This window comes from Ambystoma mexicanum, chromosome 12 (genome assembly GCF_040938575.1).
Source record: "Ambystoma mexicanum isolate Mex_15411 chromosome 12, UKY_AmexF1_1, whole genome shotgun sequence".
NCBI lineage: Eukaryota > Metazoa > Chordata > Amphibia > Caudata > Ambystomatidae > Ambystoma > Ambystoma mexicanum.
The window spans coordinates 1,064,116,182-1,064,139,291 of record NC_090936.1 but is presented as its reverse complement, the minus strand read 5'-3'; the positions used below and the strand labels follow the sequence as shown (position 1 = coordinate 1,064,139,291).

Genomic DNA, 23,110 nt, shown 5'->3' with positions numbered 1-23,110 from the left:
AGGGAATGAAAAGGTGGTAGGGACACAGACTGTGAATGCTCCACCAAAAAGGAAGAGAACCAGGCCAGAACTTGACTAGAGAGACCCGCAGAGGAGAAACGGGTGATCAGGGTAGTCCGGTCTTCGGTGTCAAATGCCGCTGACAGATCTACCAAAATCAGGGACCCTACCCAACCCTGGTCTACCAGCCACGCCACACCATCAACAACTGATACCAGAACCTATTAAGTTCCTCGGCTGGGGTGAAAACCTGATTGAAAAGGATCAAAGAAATAAGAGGATTGCAAAAAAGTACTAAGGAGCGGAAAGACCAGGGACTCAAGCAGTTTCATTAAAAAGGGAAGCAAAGAGATAGGACGAATGTTAGAAAGGAATAACGGGTCCAGACCTGGCTTCTTGAGCAATGGAATTACAAGGGCATGCTTAAGATTATCAGGGATCACCTCTGACGAGAAGGAGTCATTGACAGCTCTAGTTAGGCACGGACCAATGTCATCAGAAACGTTTTTCAAGATTGAGAGCGGGATGGGATTGCTAGGCAATGCTGATTTTAAACTTTTTTATAGCAGCCAAAGCATCCTCGTTGGAAAAGACCAGAAAAGAGGACCAAGGAACAGCTGCTGTGTGCAGAATAGTGGGTGAGCCAAATAATAGCCCAATCCGCACCGCCTAAAGACAAGTCATAGAGATGGCCTTACGGACAGTGGCTATCTTATCATCAAAAAAAAGATGAAAGAGAGTCACAGAGTTCCTGTGAAGAACGGGTAGTGGACTGAGATTTGGCTTGCACAGTTAATGATTGAACTGCCGCAAATAAGGTTTTAGGTTGATTGATGGCCTGTTCAATCTTGGTGCTAAAAAAGATTTGTTTAGCCACCAAGATTGCTTTTTGATATTTAACAGTGGTAAGACAGTAATGAACTCTGTCGGGTGGCAGATAGGCCATTCCCCATTTTCTTTCAGCCTGTCTGCTGTAAAGTTTAAGAATTTTAAGCTCTGCTGTGAACCAAGGCTCAGAGTGATGGGGCTACACAAGGCAGCGTTAGAGGGTGCAAGGGTATCCGCCGCTGACTTAAACGTCTGGGAAACTGTCGTCAGTGTGCAGTGGGGGACAATAGTGCAACCCTTCAAAATCAAACAACTAAGATTCTGAGAATGGACAGAATGCCAACAACGCTTCATAATAGACTGCCGAGAACGAGGAGAGAGGGTACACACTGCCGTCGTAGAAAAGGGGACCACCATGCGATCTGACCAAATGATAGGGAACGCAGGAAAGACAGACAGAACTGCAGTAGGGGCAAAAATAAGATCAAGGGTGTTCCCCAGCTGATGCGTAGGGTAGGTAATCAGCTGGGAAAGACCCAGATCCGAAATTATAGCCAGAAATTGACTGGCTAAATGACAATTAGATTTATTTGTTGGAAAGTTAAGATCTCCCACAGTGATCAGATTAAAATATTTCTGACGCAGCATAGCCACGATAGCAGGGAATTCATTACAAAACTCGTGGTCATAGCCTAGAGGGCAATATACCAAAAGAGCAAACAAAGTGCCGGTAGCAGAAAGTGGGATACGACTAAGATTCCCATCCATATTCAGTGAATGATTAAATTGGATAGGGACAACCTTAAAATCAGAATTAAAAATTACAGCAACCCCTCCAGCCGGACGTGGTGAGCTGCGATCGCAGCGCACCAACTCATAATTAGGGTGAAGGGTTTGAATCAATGAGTGCTCAGGATGGGTGCCAAACCAGGTTTCTGAGATATACACAAAATCCGGGTGATGATCTTCGACAAGGTTTTTACAATTTTCAGCATGCGCCGCCAAGGAGCGTACCTTGACTAAAAAACTATTCATGATACGATTAGAATTTTTTATTGGAATTGCGTCGTGTACAGACGCTCTATCGAAATTAGATGGAAAAATAGTAGCCACTGGGTCCAGGCCAAGAAGATCTGCCCGTGATATACTAAGGACTGAAGATGTTGAACTGGTCCCACCTGATGCACACTCTCATGGCCCGGCCTGTGCACCACCAGCACAGACGGGCTGGACTTTAACACGATTTCGGCACACAAGGCCCTTGCCAGTTGGGCCCGTCAGCTGCGCTTCCGGATGATTTCACCCTTAAGTAGGCACATAATATTACGATAGCCAGAGCTCTGCCCCTCAAATGAATGAAAGGGAGAACAGACTGCATAGCGTGTCTGTCCCTGGAAGCCAGGCAACTTCCAGCCGACAATCGGCAATACAAGGAAACAATGTAGGATTACTAAAAACAAACAAGTAAAATACTCTCTATGTAATGAAGGACGTCCAGTCAACCGCCATGCACAAGAATGTGCTAAAAGGAAATTAAATTGGAACAGAGTCAAATTTAAATCCAGCCAGCTGGCCGTACCTGCAGCAGCATTTTAAAACAGAAGGTTTGGCTGGGCAGGATAGATCTCAGGGATGCATATCTAACAGTCCCCATTGCAGCAGAGCACCGGAAGTGCCTAAAGTTCCGCTGGAGAGGGCAGACCTGGGAATTCACTTGCCTGGCCCTCAGCCTGGCTTCGGCGACCTTGGTGCTTCATGAAACTGATGAAGCCTGTGGTGAGCCGACTATGGGAATGGGGTATCCGTTTGATCATTTACCGGACGACATGTGTATAATGTACCGGACAAGAAACTACTTCTAAAATAGGTGGCTTTTGCAATCAACCTACTTCAGAGTATAGGATTCCTGGTGAATTGGGAGAAATCTCAGATTCAGCCGGAACAATCCATGGAGGTTCTGGGTTTTGTAGTAGACACGACCCAAGGGACTCTCAGTTTACTGATTCAGAAGGTAAACACCATCAAAATAGAGAGGAAGGACACGCTGGCGAAGGTGATGATATCATTATGGGATTTAGCCAGAATAGTGGGGCGTCTGGCTTCATCCATTCAGGCTATTTTCCCGGAGCCTCTCCCCTACAGGGCCCTACAGAGACTGAAGATTCAACATCTCAGGAAAAGGCTATCATTCAAACAAAGAGAACTGTTATCCAAAGAAGTGAGAGTGGAATTGAAGTGGTGGTTCCAGCATATAGAGGCCTTGAACGGGAGAGCAATATTTGACTCATACCCGGACCTGATAATAGATTCTGATGCCAGCCGTTGGGGCTGGGAATCCCCTTGCGGAGAGATGGTGACGTGGGGCAGATGGTCGAGTCAGGAGCTCGATCTATAAATCAAATGCCTAGAGTTGCTAGCAGGGTCCTTTGCAGTGTGGTGTTGGACACAAGAGAGAGTACAATGCTGGGTTCTACTCAAGATAGAGAACGTATCCGCAGTTAGGTATATCAATCGCCTGGGCTTAACGAGATCCAAGATGTTAGCAGAATTGGCTATGGAATTCTGGCATTTATGCCTTCAGAGAAACGTATCCGTGGCGGCAAAGTATTTGCCAGGCCGACAGAACGAGGTAGCGGACTGGAACTCCAGATACCTTCGTGATGCCAGAAATTGGAAGCTGGATTCGAAGGTATTTCAAAAATTAATGGCAAGATGGGTTCCTGCCGTACCAACTTGTTTGCTTCGAGAGTGAACAACCAGTTACCTCGATATTTCAGCTGGAGGCTGGATCCAGAGGTGGTAGCGACGATTGTGTTTCTCCAGTCTTGGGAACAGGACATGGCGTATGCTTTCCCTCTATTCTAAATGATTTTGAGGACACTAGAACAAGAAAAGAGGCAGATGGCCCCATTAGTGTTAGTGACACCAGATTGGAAGGGGCAAGCGTGGTACTCCACACTTCCGAAGATTGCTTTCGACACTTCGATGATACTCCCGAGATGGGACACAATCATGTGAGGACCCACAGGGAACATTCACCCGTTGGTACAAGGGGGCACCCTCGACCTGATGGCGTGGGAAATTTCTGGGGATTCTGGGCTAGGCTGGGACTTTCAGGAGAGGCTGAACTCATCATTGAGGAGTCATGGGCCCCAGGAACTAGGAAGGCCTATAGATCGGCATGGATACGGTGGCATAGCTGGTGTATGGGGAGGAACATGCAAACCACTAGAACAGTCGTGGTGCACATAGTGAATTTCCTTGCACAAATGGCAGCGCAGGGGAAAGCTTATTGATCAATCAATACGGCTCGTTCAGCGATTTCAGTGGGTCATCCGCATGTCGAAGGGACGGACATAGGAGAACACCCATTGATATGTAGACTGTTGAGAGGTACAAAATTGTTGAAACCTACAACACCAAAGTACACCCAACTTTGGGATGTCGATAGGGTGTTGAGGATGTTTCTGCAATGGCCCTACAAGGCTGAACTATCCGGAAAGGCTCTCTGGGCGAAGGTAACAATGCTATTGTTCCTCTTATCATGTAAAGGAGTGTCAGATGTAAGAGCGTTAGAGGCTACTAGGAAATCGGTGTCTCCGACAGGAGTTACCTTCGCTATATTGAAAAGAACTAAGAATGGATTGAGGTCAGTTTCATATCACGTCTTTCCGGGCCAGTCAAAACTTTGCCCGGTTTGTTGCCTGATGACTTATGAGAACATGACAGAGAACCTAAGGCACGAAGGAGTGACACAGGTGCTTATAGCGTTGTGTAAGCCCTTTGGGGCAGTAACCCCAGTGACCCTGGCAAGATGGGTGATGCAACAGGCAGGTATTGACGTGTTATGTTACGGAGTGCACTCGGTGAGGGGTGCAATGGCCTCTAAAGCATTTAATGCAGGAGCCCAGCTGGAGGACATCCTTAAGGTAGCAGACTGGCCGAGCAAATCGACTTTTAAAAGTATTTATTTCAAGCCTACTGAAAAGATAGTGACATTGGTGGTAGGTATGCTTTGAACAAGCATAATCCGAGCCTTCGATCTTGACGTAGAATTCAGATTCTCAACACTAACATTAAAGAAAGTCATACTTCTATTTAAGACACAGGGGTGAAGGATTATCCCACCCTATCAATCATTCTATTAAAGATAGAGGTGAAGGATTATCCCACCCTATCAATTATGTATATATAGATGCTATTATATAATGATGACTTATGTAAATATATGAAATGTATGTTTCGATTGTATATAATGCGTATATGCAATGTGATGTCACGATTGCCCGCCCTTGTAGTTTACAACATTTTAAGATATGTCTTATTTTTCTAGGTTCTAATTTGGATAACAAGCCATCAGGTACTGAGGCAGTGAAGGGAGGTCAAGCAGGACACACAAGTTAAGTGCTATGTTCAGTGAAAGAAAGAAGACGAAATGATAGGAAAGTCACAGGTTATAAGACTGGAAGTACAGGGATTGGTGTAATGCAGTCACATGTTTTTATACACACCAATGAACTATGGACTACCAAAGGCTCACACTCCTATGGGATTAGTAGTTTTGAGCACTTTGTTCAATGCATTTTGGTTGTGTGTCGATAGCTGCTTGAGAAGTAAAGTTTGGAGAGAGAGCATAATGCAAGGTGTTTTTAATAGAATTATGATTTTCATTAACGTAGTGTTGAAAATCTGAATTTCAGGCAGCTGTTGTTCCCCACTACTTTTCCCACAGATCTCTGTCGTTTTTTTTCTCACAGTTAGAGGCGGGCTTCTCTGTCACGTGTGTAAATTAGAAAAGAGGCGGGGCGTTGCCTTGCGAAAGGGCGTGTCCTCGTGTCAACATCGGGGTTTGAATCAGCTGAGGTGCTGAAGCGTACCGGTTAAAGGCGTGGCCAGAGTTTAGTAGGCACGTGTCCGTTCGGCGACTGATGACTGTTAGCAAGACGTCAGTCACCGCGTGGCCGAGCCCCTTACAGAGCTAATTTACTACCTCTTGCTATGAAAACGCTTGGAGGGAAGGCAGGGCTTTGCTGTAGTGGGCGTGGCTCTTTCCCCGTGCTGGGCGTGGCGTGTTGGTGACTGACAGGCGGCCTCTGCTGAGCTAGATCCAGTGTAGTGGCCCTCTGCTCCCCTCAGCGCCTTCAGCTATGATCAAGAAGTTCGACAAGAAGGACGAGGAGTCCGGTGAGGGGTGGTGGAGGAACGAAGGGAAGGGAGGTAGAGCACGGGGATGAGAATCTTGGGGAGGTAGGCTCCCACAGGCCCTGAAGCCTCGGCCTCGCGTGATTTCCTTCCCGGTGTGGGCAGGAAGACAGGCGAGGGGGAAATCGGACGTTTCTCGTACCACGAGAAGTGGTATTGGAGGTCCCCAGACCACACGAGGGAAGCAGCGGAATGCTTAATGTAGATGTGTCGAGTCAGTGTGAGGAGAGTCGTGGCCACACGTGTGGTAGGAAGATGCTGAATGTAGATCTCCCAAGTTTATTCCATGTCACGCGTTTGCACTTAACCAAGGTGTGTGTGTTTGTCCATCCTGGGAATTGTAGTTCTTTTTACATTTTAAATGGAGCATCACAAGTCACAGAATTAAAAGTAATAGGATATATTCTCGCTGTTGCTATGGAACAACTTGAGAGATCTGGGGCTACAGATCTCAAGGCTGCGTCGGCCACTTAGGTAGTCTAAAGGCACAGAGCTAGGGAAGGGTGCCATGGTTGTGGCGGTATACATGCCAACATTATCCATTACTTTCGGTAGATTGTAGTGCACAGTCTAACCCTGGTTTTAACTTTGCATGCTGGGACGTGTAGTCATGGATTTCCCCATTATAAACATAGGGCTATGTGTTTGAGTGCAAAGCTAAAATCCGGACTGGACTAGCGATTTATGAATGTAGTGGGTTGTGTTGTCATTCATGCTGCGGAAAGAGGTTGGCAACTGGGATGGATGTTTAATTTGCATCTTCTGTAATAGGTTCGCACAATACCTGCAACTACAAAGGGAGGTTGACTGATGTGATGCTGACTTGTGAATTAATGATGTGATGTAGAAAAAGTCCCTTGTACCAAAATACTGGATTTATATGGGATATTATCAGGCCTCCTGTGAGCAGCCTTTCACATCATGTTTTCTCTTTTTACATTTGGATGCGTAAATTGGAAGAAACAAAACTACAGGCCATAACATGCAAAGAAAAGCATTGCGTTGGATTAGCCCCACACCTGTGACCTCGGCCAACTTGATGTCTTTAGGCATGGAGATAGTGGCATTGGGATGTGTATACTTTAACGTGGATTTGAATGTCGGATTTTCATCGGGGTTGAAAAGTGGAATGATTATGCTGTACAAAACTCACATGTAATGCTACCTAGTCGTTTTTTGTAAGTTGAACATATATTGCCAAAATAGATTGTTGGAAAATGCTTGCCAGTTCACTTTGTAGCTTTTTATGTATAGCACTGCTGACCATCTCACTTGCGTTGCTGCTGAAGTGTCAGGAGCCACGAAGCTTGGTCTGTTCCTCAGTATCTCCCAACCCCACCACCTCAAACTGCTCCTCATCGGTTCCCCTTCCAGGCTGGCCCACTGTCTAGAATTAATTTATCAATTGCTAATTCTGCAAATGTATGTATGTTGTAATTTTAACCATAGTGAATATGACCTCAGGAGAAAGTTAAATGCATTGGCACAAATGTTGCATTTCTTCAGAATATTTCACAAACATAATTGTAACACTGCAACCTGTCCATTTCAAGGTCCTGCCAGGAAATTACTAGGGCAGGGGTCTGCAACCTGTACTTCCGACACGGTCAATCACGCCACCCTGATCGACAGACTCTGTGTGAACATGGGCATCACGGATTAGGCCCTGCTGTGGCTGACCTCCTTCCTCCTGGACCGTCCTCCCTGGGTCCAACTTGGGCCCTTTCTCTCCACCACCTCTCTAGCCACATGTGGTGTCCCCCAGGGCTCTTTTCATTCACCCCGATTCTTCAATGTCTATCTGGCCCCCTTTGGGCTACCTGATCTCCACCTTCTCTTCTAACTTTCAGTGTTATGCGGATGACACTCGGCTATATTTCAGGCTTGCCTCCGCCTCCTGCCTCCCTCCCTCATTCCAGACTGTCTATCCGCGATTCAGGATTAGTGCGCCTCCATCGATCTCTGCCTTACTGCCAGTAAGATGGAGATCCTTCTCATTGAGATCCCTGCTCCTGCTTTCCCTCTCTCACTCTGGCCACCCTCCTTGGGCCTTCTACCCTCGTCTTACTGTGAGGCAAAAAACCATGGCATCATCTTCGACTCCACCCTCTCCTTCTCACATCGTGGACCTTGCCAAAAAAGGCCCACTTCCAGCTGCACCTCCTCTGAGGTTTTCTACCTTTCCTCATTTCCCCCCAGAAGCTCACTGTCTCCAGAGCCCTGGTTCTCTCCAGGCTGGACTACTGCAACAGCCTCTTTCTCAATCTGCCTACTTCTTCTCTTTGCCCCCCTGCAACTAATCCAGAACAGGACTGCAAGACTTATCGTTGGCCTCAAGCCCAGGGACCATATCTCTCTGGCGCTGAAATCTCTCCACTGGCTCCCGGTGGCTGCAAGGATCAAGTTCAAGACCCTCTGCATTGTCCACAATTCTTTGTGGCTCTGGGGACCACGCACCATTCAACTCTTTTCTGAAATACTTTCCTTCTAGAGCCCTTTACTCAGCTACCTCCAACTCTGAGGGTCAGATGCTTCTCCAGGCAGAGAGTCGGGGTAGATGTCTCTCCTCTGCAGGTGCCTTCCTCTGGAACAGCCTCCCTGCCCCTCTCAGACTGGAGCTGGACCACCTGAAGTTCTGGAAGCAGCTCAAGACCCTCCTTTTTATTTTTTTTCCTTTTTTTTTTCCTCCTCTGCCTTCTCTCTCTCGCTCCATTGATAACTTACCTGTCTCCTGCTCTGACTGGTTGCTTGGATCCCCCAGATTATAATGGGCGCCAGACTCCTCCAGGACCAGTCTTCCTTGGACTGCCTCCTGGATGAAAGTGCACTTGGGGCCTGTAAATGTAACCCCTACAGCCCTCCTGCACTTACCTAGATCTGCGCTGCGCTGCACTTACTCGGAGCCATGCTGCCCTATTTGCATGTCCCCCTTTCCTCTCCCTTGCAGCCCCCCCGATCCCCTCTCCTTCCTCTTGCACTTCTGTGTCACATTTGGATGATGCGAATGACACAAGGCCTAGTAGGATCGTTTATCTTGTCCTCCCTTGTCTTATGGCGCCTAGAAACACTTGTGTACAGGCGGGTTATAAATGCCATATCATATCTCCAATTGTTTTGGACTACAACTCCCATGACCCTTATCCAGTGACTTTGGTGGCTAAGGCTGATGGGAGTTGTAGTACAAAACACCTGGCGTGCCAAAGGTTACAGACCCCTGTCAAAGGACCATGTCATTAGGTCTGGCTAGAGAGCGCATGCTCTCTTGAAGACCTAGTGTATAACAATCTTACATGCACTCTGCTGACCAGCAGAATGGTGATGCATTAAATACATCTGATTGGTCCACCACATTTCAGCGCAGTTTCCTGTTTGGATGGAGAGCACTGAACAGTTTGTTCAGGCATTGAAATTGCTGGGAGTTGGTTACCTCTTGCTTTTATTTTTTTATTGTATATGGTTTACAAGAAACCTTTACAAAAAATTGTCTTTAAAAGGTAGAAAAACATTCATTAAATTTAAATTTCAATTATACAAACAAGCGTTAAAACATAGATCCAATTTCCAGTTAAAATTTCCAGAGAATAAGGGACAAATTTAAGTTTAGATTTGAAAAGTTCAGTGCAGAGTACAGTGCAGCATTAAAGAATATACCGACAATAAAATTTAAAATTTACAAAATTCTAAAATAGAAAATAAACCTGCAGAGAATAAAGAGAAATTTCATAGAGTCAAGCATAGTCATAACAAGCATAATCATAACAGCGGGGCGTATAAATCTAAAGCTTTGATAAATCCAGCCACAGCAAGTCCATCCTTAATGTTTGAAATAGTGAGACACTGAGACCAGATCAAATGGGTCTCCCCCATTTGCCCCATTACATTAAAACGACCTAGATATTTGTCCCTTTTATTTATTTATTTATTTTTTATTTATTTAATATTTGTAGTGCGCCGGTAGCTCGCGAGCCTCGGTGCGCAGAGATAGGAACATTATAGACAGACAAACAGTAAGACGTACATCTGAGACGGGAGGGAAATACAGAGATTATTCCGGCTGGGGTTTGAACATGTAGAGTTTATTTGAAGATGTGGGTTTTTAGAGATTTGCGGAAACGGGTGTAGTTAGGCTCTATTCTTAGGTGGTCCGGGAGATTCTTCCACAGGTTGGCTGCAAGGGTCGGAAAGGCTCTGCCTAGGCCGCTTTTAAGTTTATGTGGGGCTATAGCAATTTTGCCGAGTAGGGATGATCTCAATGTTCTGTTTGGGACGTATGAACTGATCCTCGTTTTTAGGTATGTTGGTGACTTTCCGTGAATGCACTTATGAACAATGGTTAGGGTCTTAAAGTGCACCCTATCTTCGATTTTGAGCCAGTGTAGCTCCCTTCTGGAGTCGCTGATATGCTCTGTCCTAGATTTAAGTTTGACGGTTCTTACTGCGTTGTTCTGTACAACCTGGTAGCTTTGTATGCACCGTTTGGAGGCACCCAGGAGTAGGGCATTGCCATAGTCGAGTCGTGATAAGATGGTAGCTCTAGCTATGGTCGCGCAATTGTCTTCTGATATGAAGGGTCTGATAGCTTTTATTAGGCGGAGGTGGTAGGCACAGTTTTTCTTAACGTATTGTGCTTGGGTCTCTGCCCCTAGAGATGCTTCAAGCAGCATACCGAGAGTTTTGACTTTGCCTAATACTGGAATGGGTGTGTCTTTGATCTGAAAGGATGCGTAGGATGTGGGTAGCTTAGCTCGGGCGTGTGATGAGCCAAAGATCATGAGCTCCGTTTTTTTCCCATTGAGGCACATCCAATTGGAGTCCATCCATTGCTCTACGTAGCTATAGATCATGTTGAGATGCTCACTGTCCTTTTGATAATCGCCACTTAGCTCAAATACCAGCTGCGTATCATCAGCGTAGTTGGTGAAATAGGTGTTGATATGGTCAAGAACTAGGCATAGGTACCTCAGGTAGATGTTAAACAGCAGTGGTGACATGCTTGCCCCTTGGGGGACTCCACATAGGATTTCTTTTTCCAATGAGAACTTGTCCCCCAGTGCACCCTGGATATTCTATTTTAAAGCTGTCGAAGCAGTGCAGTCTAAAAAGAGATGCCGAGCGGTTTCAATCACCCCCAAAGTTTTACAGAAACGGCAACTAGGATCTAAATCAGAGAACTCCTTCCTTTTATGTAAAACTTCCCGAGTGGGGAGGAGATTCCATCTGAGTTTAATGAGAAGGGAGCGATAATATCTGTTGGGGAATTGGTTCAAAATAAAAGACAACCGGCCTCTTTTCTTATGATCAAATAGTAAATCTCTCAGAGAGGGGTACGAATGTAATTTTTCAATAGTGTTACTCCAGTCGTGACAAAAGAGACACTCCTTGACCTTATTCGGATTCGTTAATAGGGTGTCCCTATCGGAGGAAATATCCAACAGGGTCTTGTCACAGAGATCACTAAAAGCGTTGAGATATAGATTCTGGACTAAATGTCCCTGAGAAGAAATCATGTGGCCCACATCAGCATAAAGAGTGTCAGGTTTAGGAGAAAGCAAAGCTGAGAAAAGTGAGAGAATCCTCCAGAGAATCCTGGCTCGAAATGAGACTAACCCTAATTCATACCTAATAGCCACTATTGGAATGGAATTTGGCAGTTTTAGAATTTTCCTCCAATAGATACCCTCAAGAGAGTCCCAGAAAATCAAAAGTGCCGAGTAGTGGAATTCCATTCCATACAAAAGTTTTGGAGTAACCTTACCCTTAAAAAAATCTACTACAGGCTTAAGGGAGAACATACCATATTTATTGTCTAGTCTGAGGGATTGGGAGATGAGAGGGAGCAATTTGTGTCTGAGAAATCGTCTAAGTTCGATCGCCGAGGGTCTAGCCAAAATCAAATAACCAAGATAGACGATTTTATTTGCTCTAATTATATTTTCGCCACCTATTTTCCATACTTTGTTATTCCCCATTCTCCCCTTTGAAAAGACCATAGTACGGGTTTTGCTCGGGTTAATCTTAAGGCCATTAAGAATACCGTATTCTTCAAATTTGCATATGAGCCTCTGCAGGCCCACTTTAGTTTTATCAAAAAGAAGAAAGTCGTCAGCATAAGTCAACCATGAGAGCCTCAGATCCCCTAGTTTAGCACTCACCATGCCTGCATTTCTCAGGAAGTCATCAACATCAGCCATATAAAGGATAAAGAGACAGGGAGCTAACGAGCAACCTTGTCTCACCCCAATACGTGTCCTAATCCTTCTGGAAAGGGTTCCTGCCAAGTCGAGCCTGATGTGGACCCCTGAATTTTCATACATGGCCATGATAAGAGTTAAAAGCCCTGCCGGAATGCCCCATTTGGTTAGTTTTTCCCATAGTCTTGACCTGATAACCAGGTCAAAAGCATTTGACAGGTCAATAGATGCAACATAGAGAGAACCATCATATTTACCCCAGGAAGAGGTCTGTAGGGCGCTGAGAATAAGACCATTGAGATTAGTTGAGTGGCCTGCCCTAAAGCCTGTTTGTTGTTTGGGGAGAATATGATTTTCCCTGATCCAAACATTAAGGTGCGAGAGCAACAGAGAGGCAAAAAGCTTACAATCCGCATCAATAAGCGAGATAGGTCTATAATTTTTGACCTCGTTACGCAGGCCTCTTTTGAAAATTGGAACAATGTGAGCAGTTTGCCAACTAGTGGGTACCTTCCTGGAGTTAACGACATCTTCAAAGAGCAAAGAGAGGAGGTTAGCCCAGAGATCTGGCTCAGCTTTGAATGTGTTGTTAGTAAGGCCGTTAGGCCCAGGAGCCCTAGATTTCTTGGCTTTGGAGATGAGTCCTAGTATTGTCTCGGAGTCAGTCGGAGGCTTCCATAAGTCCTTAGAGGGGTTGTTCCCCAGAAGACAGGAAACTGATCTCTCACCCCCAATGTCAAAGAGTTTAGTGTAGTGCTCAACCCATTGAACCTCAGGGATGGCATTTAGCTGGTCGGCGACCGCCGCATTATCTAAGCTAGATACTGTAACCCAAAATGCCCTCAGATCTCATTTTATAAGCACTGCAAGCATATGGTCTGCATCATTTTGTAGCATAGAAGCTTTTCTAGACTTACAATAGTTTTTATATTTTTGGCGGATGGTTTTAATTTTTATATTTTTGCCGGCCCATTCCATATCTAGGGCTTGTACATCTCTAATGAGTTTCTTAGTGAGACCCTTTACATTAGCCAATTCTTGGTCAAATCTATGAAGGTGAGATATTTTAGTAACACCTTTCCTAAGCTGGCCGTGAATACTACGCTGTAGAGCAGTGAGAAAGCTATCGAAATGAACTGTATTGAAAACTGCCAATTTCCAACAAAAAGAGGTATGGTTAAAAGAAGAGATCAGTTTACGATTCAGTAGGCTGATATTGAGAGGAGTCCAACGAACCCCTGTCCCTTGTCCCACAGTTTGGAGATGGGTAGGTCCCCCCGCGGGCAAAGACTTAGTCGGAAGGAGACAAAGAAATGAGACCCGGAGAATACCATGGTCACTCCATGAATTGAAAGAAACCTCGACATTAGACGAGAAAGGAGTGAGAGAGTGATCTACAAACACGTAGTCTAAGGTAGATATTAATGAAGATCTACGCCATGTGGGTCGAGATAAATTGGTAGCGTCGTAATAACCATTGAGACAAGTAAGACCCACTGAATCCATGGCGAAATTCCAACAACGACCACGTGCGAATTTCATGCCTAGGCGGGAGTCGTCCTCCATCGCTAGTCCCAAGTCGTCATATTTGGATTCGGAAGAAATAGAACAATCCAAATTAAGATCACCTGCCAGGATCAGTTTACCCCTGGGATGCACAGATCTCCAAGAAAGAAGCATATCCGTTAACTTTTGCAAAAACGGCTCAAGAGGAGAGATTCCCTTGTGCCAGTATACATTAACCAGAAGTAGAATAACCGTAAGATCAAGAGAGAACACCTCCAGGGCCAGGATACCAAAAGGCGTATCCAAAAGCACCTTAGTCCTATAACCCAAAGAAGTTCTTAATCCCATGAGAAGACCCCCCGATGGCCTCCCTCCCAGGCTGGGTCTAGCATTTTGAGAAAAGATATTAAACCCATCTAAAATGGGAGTTGAGAGCATCCAGGTTTCTTGGAGAAAGAAACAATGCGAAGCCCTAATCAAAGTAACAGTGTCTAAGTTCGTAAAGAGGTGAGAGTTACCTCTAGAATTCCAGGAGAGAAACCCAAAGCTATTCACAGGAAGAGCATCTGGGGATAGTTCTGGATTAATCAGGAGGTACTCATTTCCACAGACCTGCAGTGACCTGTGCCCAATTGCGAAAGTGTCCATTTGATTTGGGCATAAATTGCCTCCCATGGGGCTGTGGGGTTCTTTCCGGATGATATACCATAGTGAGATTATCCCTATATTTTGCATCCCCTCCATTGTTACTGGAGAGCTGAGTGGATTTCAGTAAATTTGCTTCAAAGCCAAGTTGCTTTAACCCTTCCTTATGTCCCATGATCAAATCCAAAACCACTCTTGATTTAAGAATGATATTACTTACATCTACCCGATCATGAATGGGGAAGATAATGCTAGCCAAGTCATAGCTAGAGATGAGTGAGAGCGAGGGAAGTTGATGGAAGATTTTTAAAATATTACCACGGTTTAAGCAGATTGGCGTATCTTGGCCCCAGAGGCTGGTAAGTTGTATAATATCCCGAGGAACTTTTGATTCTGACATATTAGGAAGGGAGTCAGAGATCTTTTTAGTAAACTGAGATAAAAAATCAACCGCCAAGTCGGGACCCCTAGCACCTCTTAGTATAGTCCTATTTTGAATAACATTTGGACCCACAGGAAATCTTTCACAAAAATTGAGAGAAGTATTGTAGCGAACAGAATCGAGCCCAGAGGGGGCACCTTCACGGTCCATAATCGGGGCGGCAATAGGCAGACTTGGAAAAGCTGGATTAGAAAGGAGAGGGGCAGAAGAACCCCTCTCTAGTAGAGCTCCCATATCCCCGTCCCTCGTTATAAGCTCAATACTCACAGGGAGACCCTCAGTGACAGCAGTGAGCGTTGGCTCCAGAGGTAGGGGCGGGGTAGAAGAAGCCCCATCTAGGGACAGGCATAAATTAGATTTAGGCACTGCCCCACATACAGTTTTAGGAGCCAGTATCTCCCGGAAAAGGTGTTTGACCATATCAATGTTAACCAAGTTTGCTGTAGTCATTGGCCGAGTAATCTCTGAGTGACTCTGAACTGACCCTGATATACAGTTAGATAAGATAGTGGGGGATACTGCATCAGAGGAGGAATCGTTTGCTTTAACAATAGCATTAGTAGTAAGCACAGTCGAGGCATTAACGGAGGTCGGCTTTGGTAAAGTTGGAGTTGTTGTCAGGGTACCAGAAGCCGCAGAGTCCACAACCCCCTCGATATAGGGTCCCACTACTAGGGAAGGAATGTTGTTAGTCGAGAGACCATCAACCACACCATCCGGTAAGGGAGATAGAACTGCTGTAGTGGGAAGTAGGTCAGCTGTGGCTGCAGTAGCCACCGTAATAGGAATAGGGGTCCGAGAAGCCACTGAATCAGCATGATTCCCAGTCCCCTTCGGAACGAGAGTAGTAGATGAGGAAGCCACAGTATTCGCCAAGAAGAGATTTTTAAAAAATTGGTTCGTATAAGAATTTAAATGTTTCACGTTTTTCTGATTTTTAGTTTTCTGCATTTGCTGAGTGATTTTCCTTTTCCTTCCTATACAGGGCACAACTTTTTGATGTAGGATTTCTTTGATGGGTTCAATGGAAATAGATGAATTCTCTGAAGTCGAAATATATATGAACTCCAGAGAAGAGGCGATAGGGGGACTCTTGGAGAGATCTGCCAATTCTAAAGACCCTCCCATAAGGGGAAGACCTTGAACAATAGAATTAGGAAGCGGACCAGCCGCTTCCTCTTGGACTTTCTCCTCCATTGATACCATCGTAAGTTTGGTGTGAGGGGTAGTTAGTACTGGCTTCGATCCAGTGAACTTTCGCAGACCCTCGGAGGTAGTTATCGACATCTTAGCGGGTTGGCTACAAGAATTCAAAACTGGGCCTTGAGGGACCATAGGACTCTGGCCCTTAACTAAAACTACCTCTTGCATACTTGGCGTGATCACGGTAAGTCCTTTATGTACGGTATTGGCTTCAGAGGGTAGTTGATTAAGAGGAATAGGGTCAGGACCGTGTGTAGACAAAAGTGGATGTTCTTCCTTTATAATTTTAACTAGCTCTTCAAATCTGTCAAGGCCCTCTAACCTAGAATAAATTTCAGATAAGAGGAGAGAGTGAGATCTGACCTCAAACCATATATTGTCATACAGACTCACAAAGGAACTCAGAACCATATTCAGAGCCGAAATAGTGGGTTGGGAAAGTTTAATTCTTTCATCTGCCTCCTTAAGAGTGTGATGTAAGATAGATTCGCTACCCTGATCCTTTTTTGAGTCTGGGAGTAAACCCCTTTCTTTCAACCAATTTTGTTTCTCTGTGTACTCATCAATAAAGTTGATGAGATCAGAAGGAGAGCCTGCAAAGGAATCATCACAAATTTGCTGGGTGACATTATTAGTATTATTGCAATTGGGGCCCAGGTGACTATCAGCAATTGCCTTGTCTGCACATTCTATAATGCTGATGTCGTCAATATCCTGAGCTGAAGGATCTTCAATCTCCAATTTCTTAACTACATCAACTAGGTTAGTATGATCTAATGAAGACACTGTAGGAAGTGAGTGTAAAGATTTAACAAGGGTACTAGATGTGGACCTCTTTCCAAAGAAGTGTGAAATGTTTTTCCCTTGAATTGGTTTCCCTTGGGTACCCAGATTGGATTTTGTTTTGAGGGTGGGATTATGGGATTTATTAAATGGAGTTTTGAACAAGGTAGGTATCGATTTCCCTATAGGCGTGTATGGAATACCAGCCACATTAGTAGACAGATTAACAGGGATAGTCGAAGTATGATTAATGGCCCTAATTGCAGAGTTAACCTCGAGTGGAGGTTCAGTGGAAGGAAGAGCAGTGTTCCCATTAACCGTTATCATTGGTAATGCAGAGGCAGTAGCTACAGAGTCAGCCGCCCTAACAGATAAGATAGGCATCCTGGAGTGGGAGTTGGCAGATGTTGAGAGAACAGAATTGACCATATTGTTATTGGAGTAATCCAAATGGCCCTTATCCTTTTGAGGGGTAGCCCCTTTCGCAAGATTAGAGGCTAAGGTAGCTGCTAGGCGTTCTTCCTGTGTGTCTATCGAGATATCATGAGTTCCATGAAAGATGCAGCTATTGTAGACTGCATTGCGGGGTAAAATACCCATAGCATTGAGTACCTCAGACCTATCGCTGACATGAATTTGAGCCTGGGCTAGGGTTTTAAGGAGTAAAGGGTTATAAGGGGCATCTGCTGGAGCATGCTGTAAATTCCCCATTATAGCCGGGGAGGGAACATCTAACGGAGTAGTAACTGATGAAACAGAGGGTAAATTACCAGTAGCAGACGGAGTCGAGGCCAGTGAGGCCTCCATAGCTGTCTGACTTCGCAGTCCCTTGCGTGTCATTCGGAGAGAACCAGAACCCAGTAGTAAAAAACAGGGGACTTAAGAATATAACAGTAGAGGGTTAAGCTAAAAGTAAACCGAAATTGCAATGATACCTATTTTATACACCACAGTCGATAAAAATATGAACACAGCAATCTAATAAATGTTGCACTGAAAACCAAGGCAACCTCAGCCAAAAAAAAAAATAACAATTGTCCCAAAAACACTCTTAGAATAAAAATACAGAAAGAATTGGATCTATGCAGCCCCCCCACCCCAAAACAAAATAGTAAAAACAGATGTATTGTGAACTAAGGATGAAATGATCTTAGTCCATACGTAATCAAAAAATATTAATTTTAGCAAAAGCCACAATTGTCAGAGGAACCAAGAGGAGCGCTCAGTCTCAGGGTAGGGAACGCCCGACAGCTTGTGGAGCTGCCAGAGTCCGACTCTCCACCCCAGACCCTTAGAGCTAATAAAGTGCTTGGAATGTATTATGCAACGAGATCCAAGTTCAGATTACTCACAGGTCACAGCCAAACAGCACAACAGCGGCTCCAGCCCTTACTGCCTCCAGGACTTAACGCCGCAAGGGTGGTTGGGCCGGCACCAGTCACGTGATGCGTCACGTGTGCGCAGGAGTCCCCGCCTCCTCCAGGAAGCAGGGGGAGCAGCAAGAGCAGAGCTCGCAGTGCTGCAGGGAAACGGAGAAAATGCACGCACGTTGGAACGTTTACACGTTCAGTCCACAAAGCGCTCCTTCAAATGTTTTCAAAACACCTCTTGCTTTTACCTTAGCTTATCTTGGTTCGCTTGATACCAGGAGCAACTTTTGACTCCTCAACTGGTGCCACCAACACATGCCTATTTACCTTTACCTTCCATGAGCAAAAAGGTATAGTTGAGATCTAATGCCCTGTGTACTTGCCAATCATTCAGTAGCTCCTGATTATTCGTTGATGATTAATAGTGTGTAGACACGTTTCTCTTGCACCCATCAAGTCATTCTTTTAATCATTAGGCACAGCAAGAAATGGGTTGTAGGTCAATTGGTCGAATCTAAATGGTCGACAGGACAAATGGTCGACACCAAAAGGTCGACAGGTCAAATGATTGAATTTATAATTTTTTTTTTTCACATTTTTTTTAGTTTTTTCCCCAACCCCTTCTTTTTTTTCCCTAAACGAAAACCTAAAAAATATATATATAAATAATAAAACAAATTCGACCATTTGTCTGTCCACCATTTGACTAGACACCCAAGAAATGGGCTCAAATTTGGGTACACTCCTGCAGAACAGGTCTGTGGCTGCTTTTTCCCCGAACCAGTCTTGTGGTTGTCCTCCTGTGTTGAGGGGCATGACCTGGAAAGATACATTTGCTGGTAGGGGTTTTGTTATGGTTGGTCCCCCTAGTGGCACATTATATATGAAATGTTACCCTGGGATTCCCATTGGTTCTGATTAATTCAAAGCTTTTGATGTATCTCTTAATCATGCGTGTACACCACAGGCATTCAACGTACTTGCTGCAGAACCATAAGCAACGGTGGGTAGCAGGTTCCAATAAGAGCAAGGCAGCTTAATGTACTCACTGCAGGGACCCTTGTTTACAGGTCAGAAATATTCCCACCAAAGCTGAGTTGAACTTTCATCCCAAATTGTGTGTTCCTTGTCAAGTCCTAGGCCAAAAATACAGAGCAAAGCAGTCTCTCTCATTACTTCCTCTTTCATTAACTGGCGAAACTGGTGGAGCCCTCAGAAACCAGCTTTATGATGAGAGAAAGAGCTATATTAAAAAAAACTCAAGTAACCCGCCACCCCACCCCTCCCAAAAGCACTGGAAATTTCTTCAGGTAGGGAATGCCCCAGCTCTGTGGCCAACCCTCTCCTAGATGTGATCTAGTGCAGGCTACTGAATTTGCACTCGCCACCAGTCACTGGCTAGTGGCAATTGCCTTCTGGTGAGTAAGACGTTGTGTGAATGTGGAAAATGGAGGGGGGTGAGGACACTTTTTGGCCACTCTTTAGCTTGCAACTTGACATTTTTACCCCTGATTTAATAGGTCAATTATCAGTCTTTCAGCTCGAACAAGGTGTGTGATCTTGGTCAAATCATTCTTTTGGTTTGTCCATTTAACCATGTGTTATCATTTTGGGTAAATCACTTTTAAGTTTTAATCACTTAGAAACCCACTAAATGCTTGTTGAGAGAATGAAGCCAGGGACTTGTGCCCAATTTCTCATCACCAAACATGGCAAACAATTGTGCAACCACATTTTCCACAAAGTTTTTCAATGTTATATGCAAAGCTTATTCACTCTCAGCAAACCTTTTTCAGTATATCAAAAGCCTACTGTATCAAGTGCATTTGGAATGTCTGGCAGTGATCTTACAAGCTTTCTTTCTGCTTTTGAAAGAGTACTGCAGTAGTGCATATTCAGTATCTGCAAAAACCCGCGCGCATTCCTTTTTGTTAGAACAGCAGCTCTGCAAAAGGATTGCGAGAGGCGGTATCTGATAATTTCACATCACCACAAGATTCAACATTGTAAGAAGATAAAGGGACAACGGTGATCAGCACAGTGAAATCAGCTGGGTCTTTAAAACATAAATAATCGACTGTTGCCAATTTAAGCTACGAAATGGCAAGTTTATTTAGGGCAAGTTGGGAACGCTTGCCATATACTTTCTACCTCAAATTCTAGGCCTGATTGTAAAAGTTGGTAGTTGGCCAGGAGAGCGTTTGTTTTTGGTGTTCTTACTCCGAGCCTTGGCATGCTTTCTGACAGTCCTTTTGTTTCCTCAGACGAGCCTGATGGAAAGCATCATTGATTGCACAGAACGTCCAAAAGGTGCTTGCTTCTGTTATATTGCGGAATGGGACTGAGTTTTCTGTCTGGCCCCCTGCTGTATTGTATTGGATATTTTAAATTCCAGTTACCGTCTGGTAAGATTGGATGTAGTCTCCAGACCCGTGAATGTGCTTTGGATTTTTGAGTCGTTAGTGGCACTTTGTGGCCAGTACCAGAGAGCTCCAGTAAATTAACAACATGATTTAACTAACAAAATAGAATTGGAGACTTTGTGCGATGCTGTGGACATTTATGGGGACTTTATAAACATCCCTTGAGAGAATAGTCTACCCAGGTGCATACCTTTTTTATGGTAAGGTGACTGCAACGAAGGCTGCTCTGCCATAGCGCTGTCTGTCTTCATTCAACTTCCGTCAAGTTTCTGCAGGGATCGAAATAAACCTGTGGTGAACGGGCACTAAAAGCAGCTCCTGGGTATCGGACATCATCCAGTAAGCAAGAGCTACTTCTGGCGAACAAGGAGCTAATACGTACATCCTGAGGCTGTTAGAATGAATGTAGTTTTGGGCTGAGTGTTATGGAATATGAAATCCGCCCAAGCCCAGTGTGCATTATTTAAGCATGCAACCCCTTAATAAGACATGTTTGTCAAATATCTGTGATTCATATTTTGTGAATGTCCTTTTGATGTTATGCAGTGGAACTAGGAACCCTCATTGTTATTTGCCCATTTCCTAAAGGGTATTTCAAAAGAATACACCAGGAGTGTACCAGACTTCCCATCTTTGAATGTTAAACTTCTAACAGAAAAATAAAGTATATAGCTATTCTATGTCTTGATTATGTTCCTTGTTAGAAAGCACAACATTCTTGTTATGACTAAAATGTATGTTTATTTATTTTATTTATTTGCATTAAAGCGCTCACACAGCCCGCAGGCATCGAGGCGCTGTTAGAGGAATTGTTTGTTTTTTTAGTTGCATAATTCTTTTTGTTAATCTTAGTTGCGTATTCATAACGCGCTTAAACACCCAGAGGTTTCTAAGCGCGGACCCAGGGATCGAACCTGTTGCTTTGTGTCGTCTTGCTTCCAAAGCGCGCACGTTGCCGTTAAGCTATCCTCCCGGGATGAAAAATGATTACTATAAAGAATATGTAACATTTACAAAAAAAGAGCCGGTTTGCATACATTTCTTTTTTAATCGTTGGTTTTGACAAAAATAAACCACCAACAAACAAGATACCTGAAGGAGGAGGAGGGGCAGGGAATGGGGTATTCCTCTGGTCGGTCAGCAATGGCTGGGCGGCTCTAGCAAATGCGCACCTGATATTACAACTCTCACCCACATAGGAGAGTGGTATAGGCCCAGAAAATAAAGAGAGCTAGGCTGGCGTGTGGTACGTAGGGTACAGCTCGGTATGCTTTAAAATGTCTTCTAGGTGCTCCTTGATACACATTTCAAAATACACAGTCTTAATGCCCAAACTGTTTGTATGGCAACAATTGGCTCCTGGTAGCTGTTGATGTCAAGATAACTAAACTCTTCTAGGCTACAAGCAGGAGCTAAATGTCTCCCAACAACTTTGAACCCTGTAACCGGGCAAAGGGCACACTATGTTGCATTTATTTGACAGGCAGGCTTCGAGGACTTCTGGGTAACAAGCCTGCATTTCAGTGGAGAGGCAGTAATTAAGAATCATGCAACATCAGAAAGCTGCCCCACTGGAACCTAAAGGTGTGGGCACATTACTGCGCCCATTAAATTGACGGGGGAAAGACTGCCATAGTGTTTTGCGTGATTTTAACACGAAGATCCCTCATAACCATTGAAGATTGTGACTGATTAATTGGACTTATTAATGAAATGTCCCTTTAGGATCCTTTTAAACAAAGACAGACCAATTCTATGGGCCTACAATGGTATAGGACGCCAATGCCAATGTGGCTGCGAATGGTAAGTGGTTTGGTCACTAAGGAGAGAACAGTAACTTCAGTAGGGTCATGGATAAGTCTGACCCAACTATTGACTATATTTTTCTACTTGGTGAAGATATAGGACCTGATCTACAAAATAAATGTCCATGGGACTTTCCCATGTTAAAACATTTTAGTAAATCTGGCTCATAGTTTATTGCGGATATGACTTTGGTGAACACTATCCTTCTTCTTTTTTTTTTTTTTTTTTTTTTTTTGTAAATTTATTTTATTTTCAAAACCAAACACCACACATTACAACTGGTTCAATACATAAAAAACATCTCGAAACCATCACATTTCACTGTGTAACTCCCCAGCCTCCCCTCCTCAAACTAGAGCTGGTTCTCTCGTATCGTCTGCAGGAGCATTATCGGGTAGCGCAGTACTTAGGCACTCATCATCCGAGTCCTCTGATTCGTTATTACCCTGGTGAGGGTTTGCCATAGAGGCCACCAAGTGCCGCCAGGCCAGCAGGGGCCCTACTTCCTCCTCACCCCCCCCCCTAGTGACCGCTTCAAACCAAACTACAGGTTCCGCCTCCGCCCATCTCAGGAGGTCCGCCCACCATAGCTCCACCCTGGGTCTGTGGGCCGCTTTCCAGCCCATAGTGATCCTGCGCTTGGCCAGGACAAAAGCTAAATCCTTCATCTTGCTTACATGCTTTAAATCACGGGGTAAAATCCCGAGCATG

The 23,110-nt window shown here is 44.6% G+C and overlaps 1 protein-coding gene across 2 annotated transcripts in view; it reads left to right on the top strand.

Annotated features, from left to right (window-relative positions):
• Positions 1-5,864: 5,864 nt before the first annotated feature.
• COPG2 (COPI coat complex subunit gamma 2) overlaps positions 5,865-23,110 on the top strand; it is a 621,430-nt gene continuing 604,184 nt past the window's right edge. For both annotated transcript variants that reach the window (XM_069629620.1, XM_069629619.1), the window contains exon 1: positions 5,865-6,012. In XM_069629620.1, the coding sequence (XP_069485721.1) occupies positions 5,976-6,012 (37 nt within the window). In that variant the 5' untranslated portion in view covers positions 5,865-5,975. The remainder of the gene's footprint in view (positions 6,013-23,110) is intronic.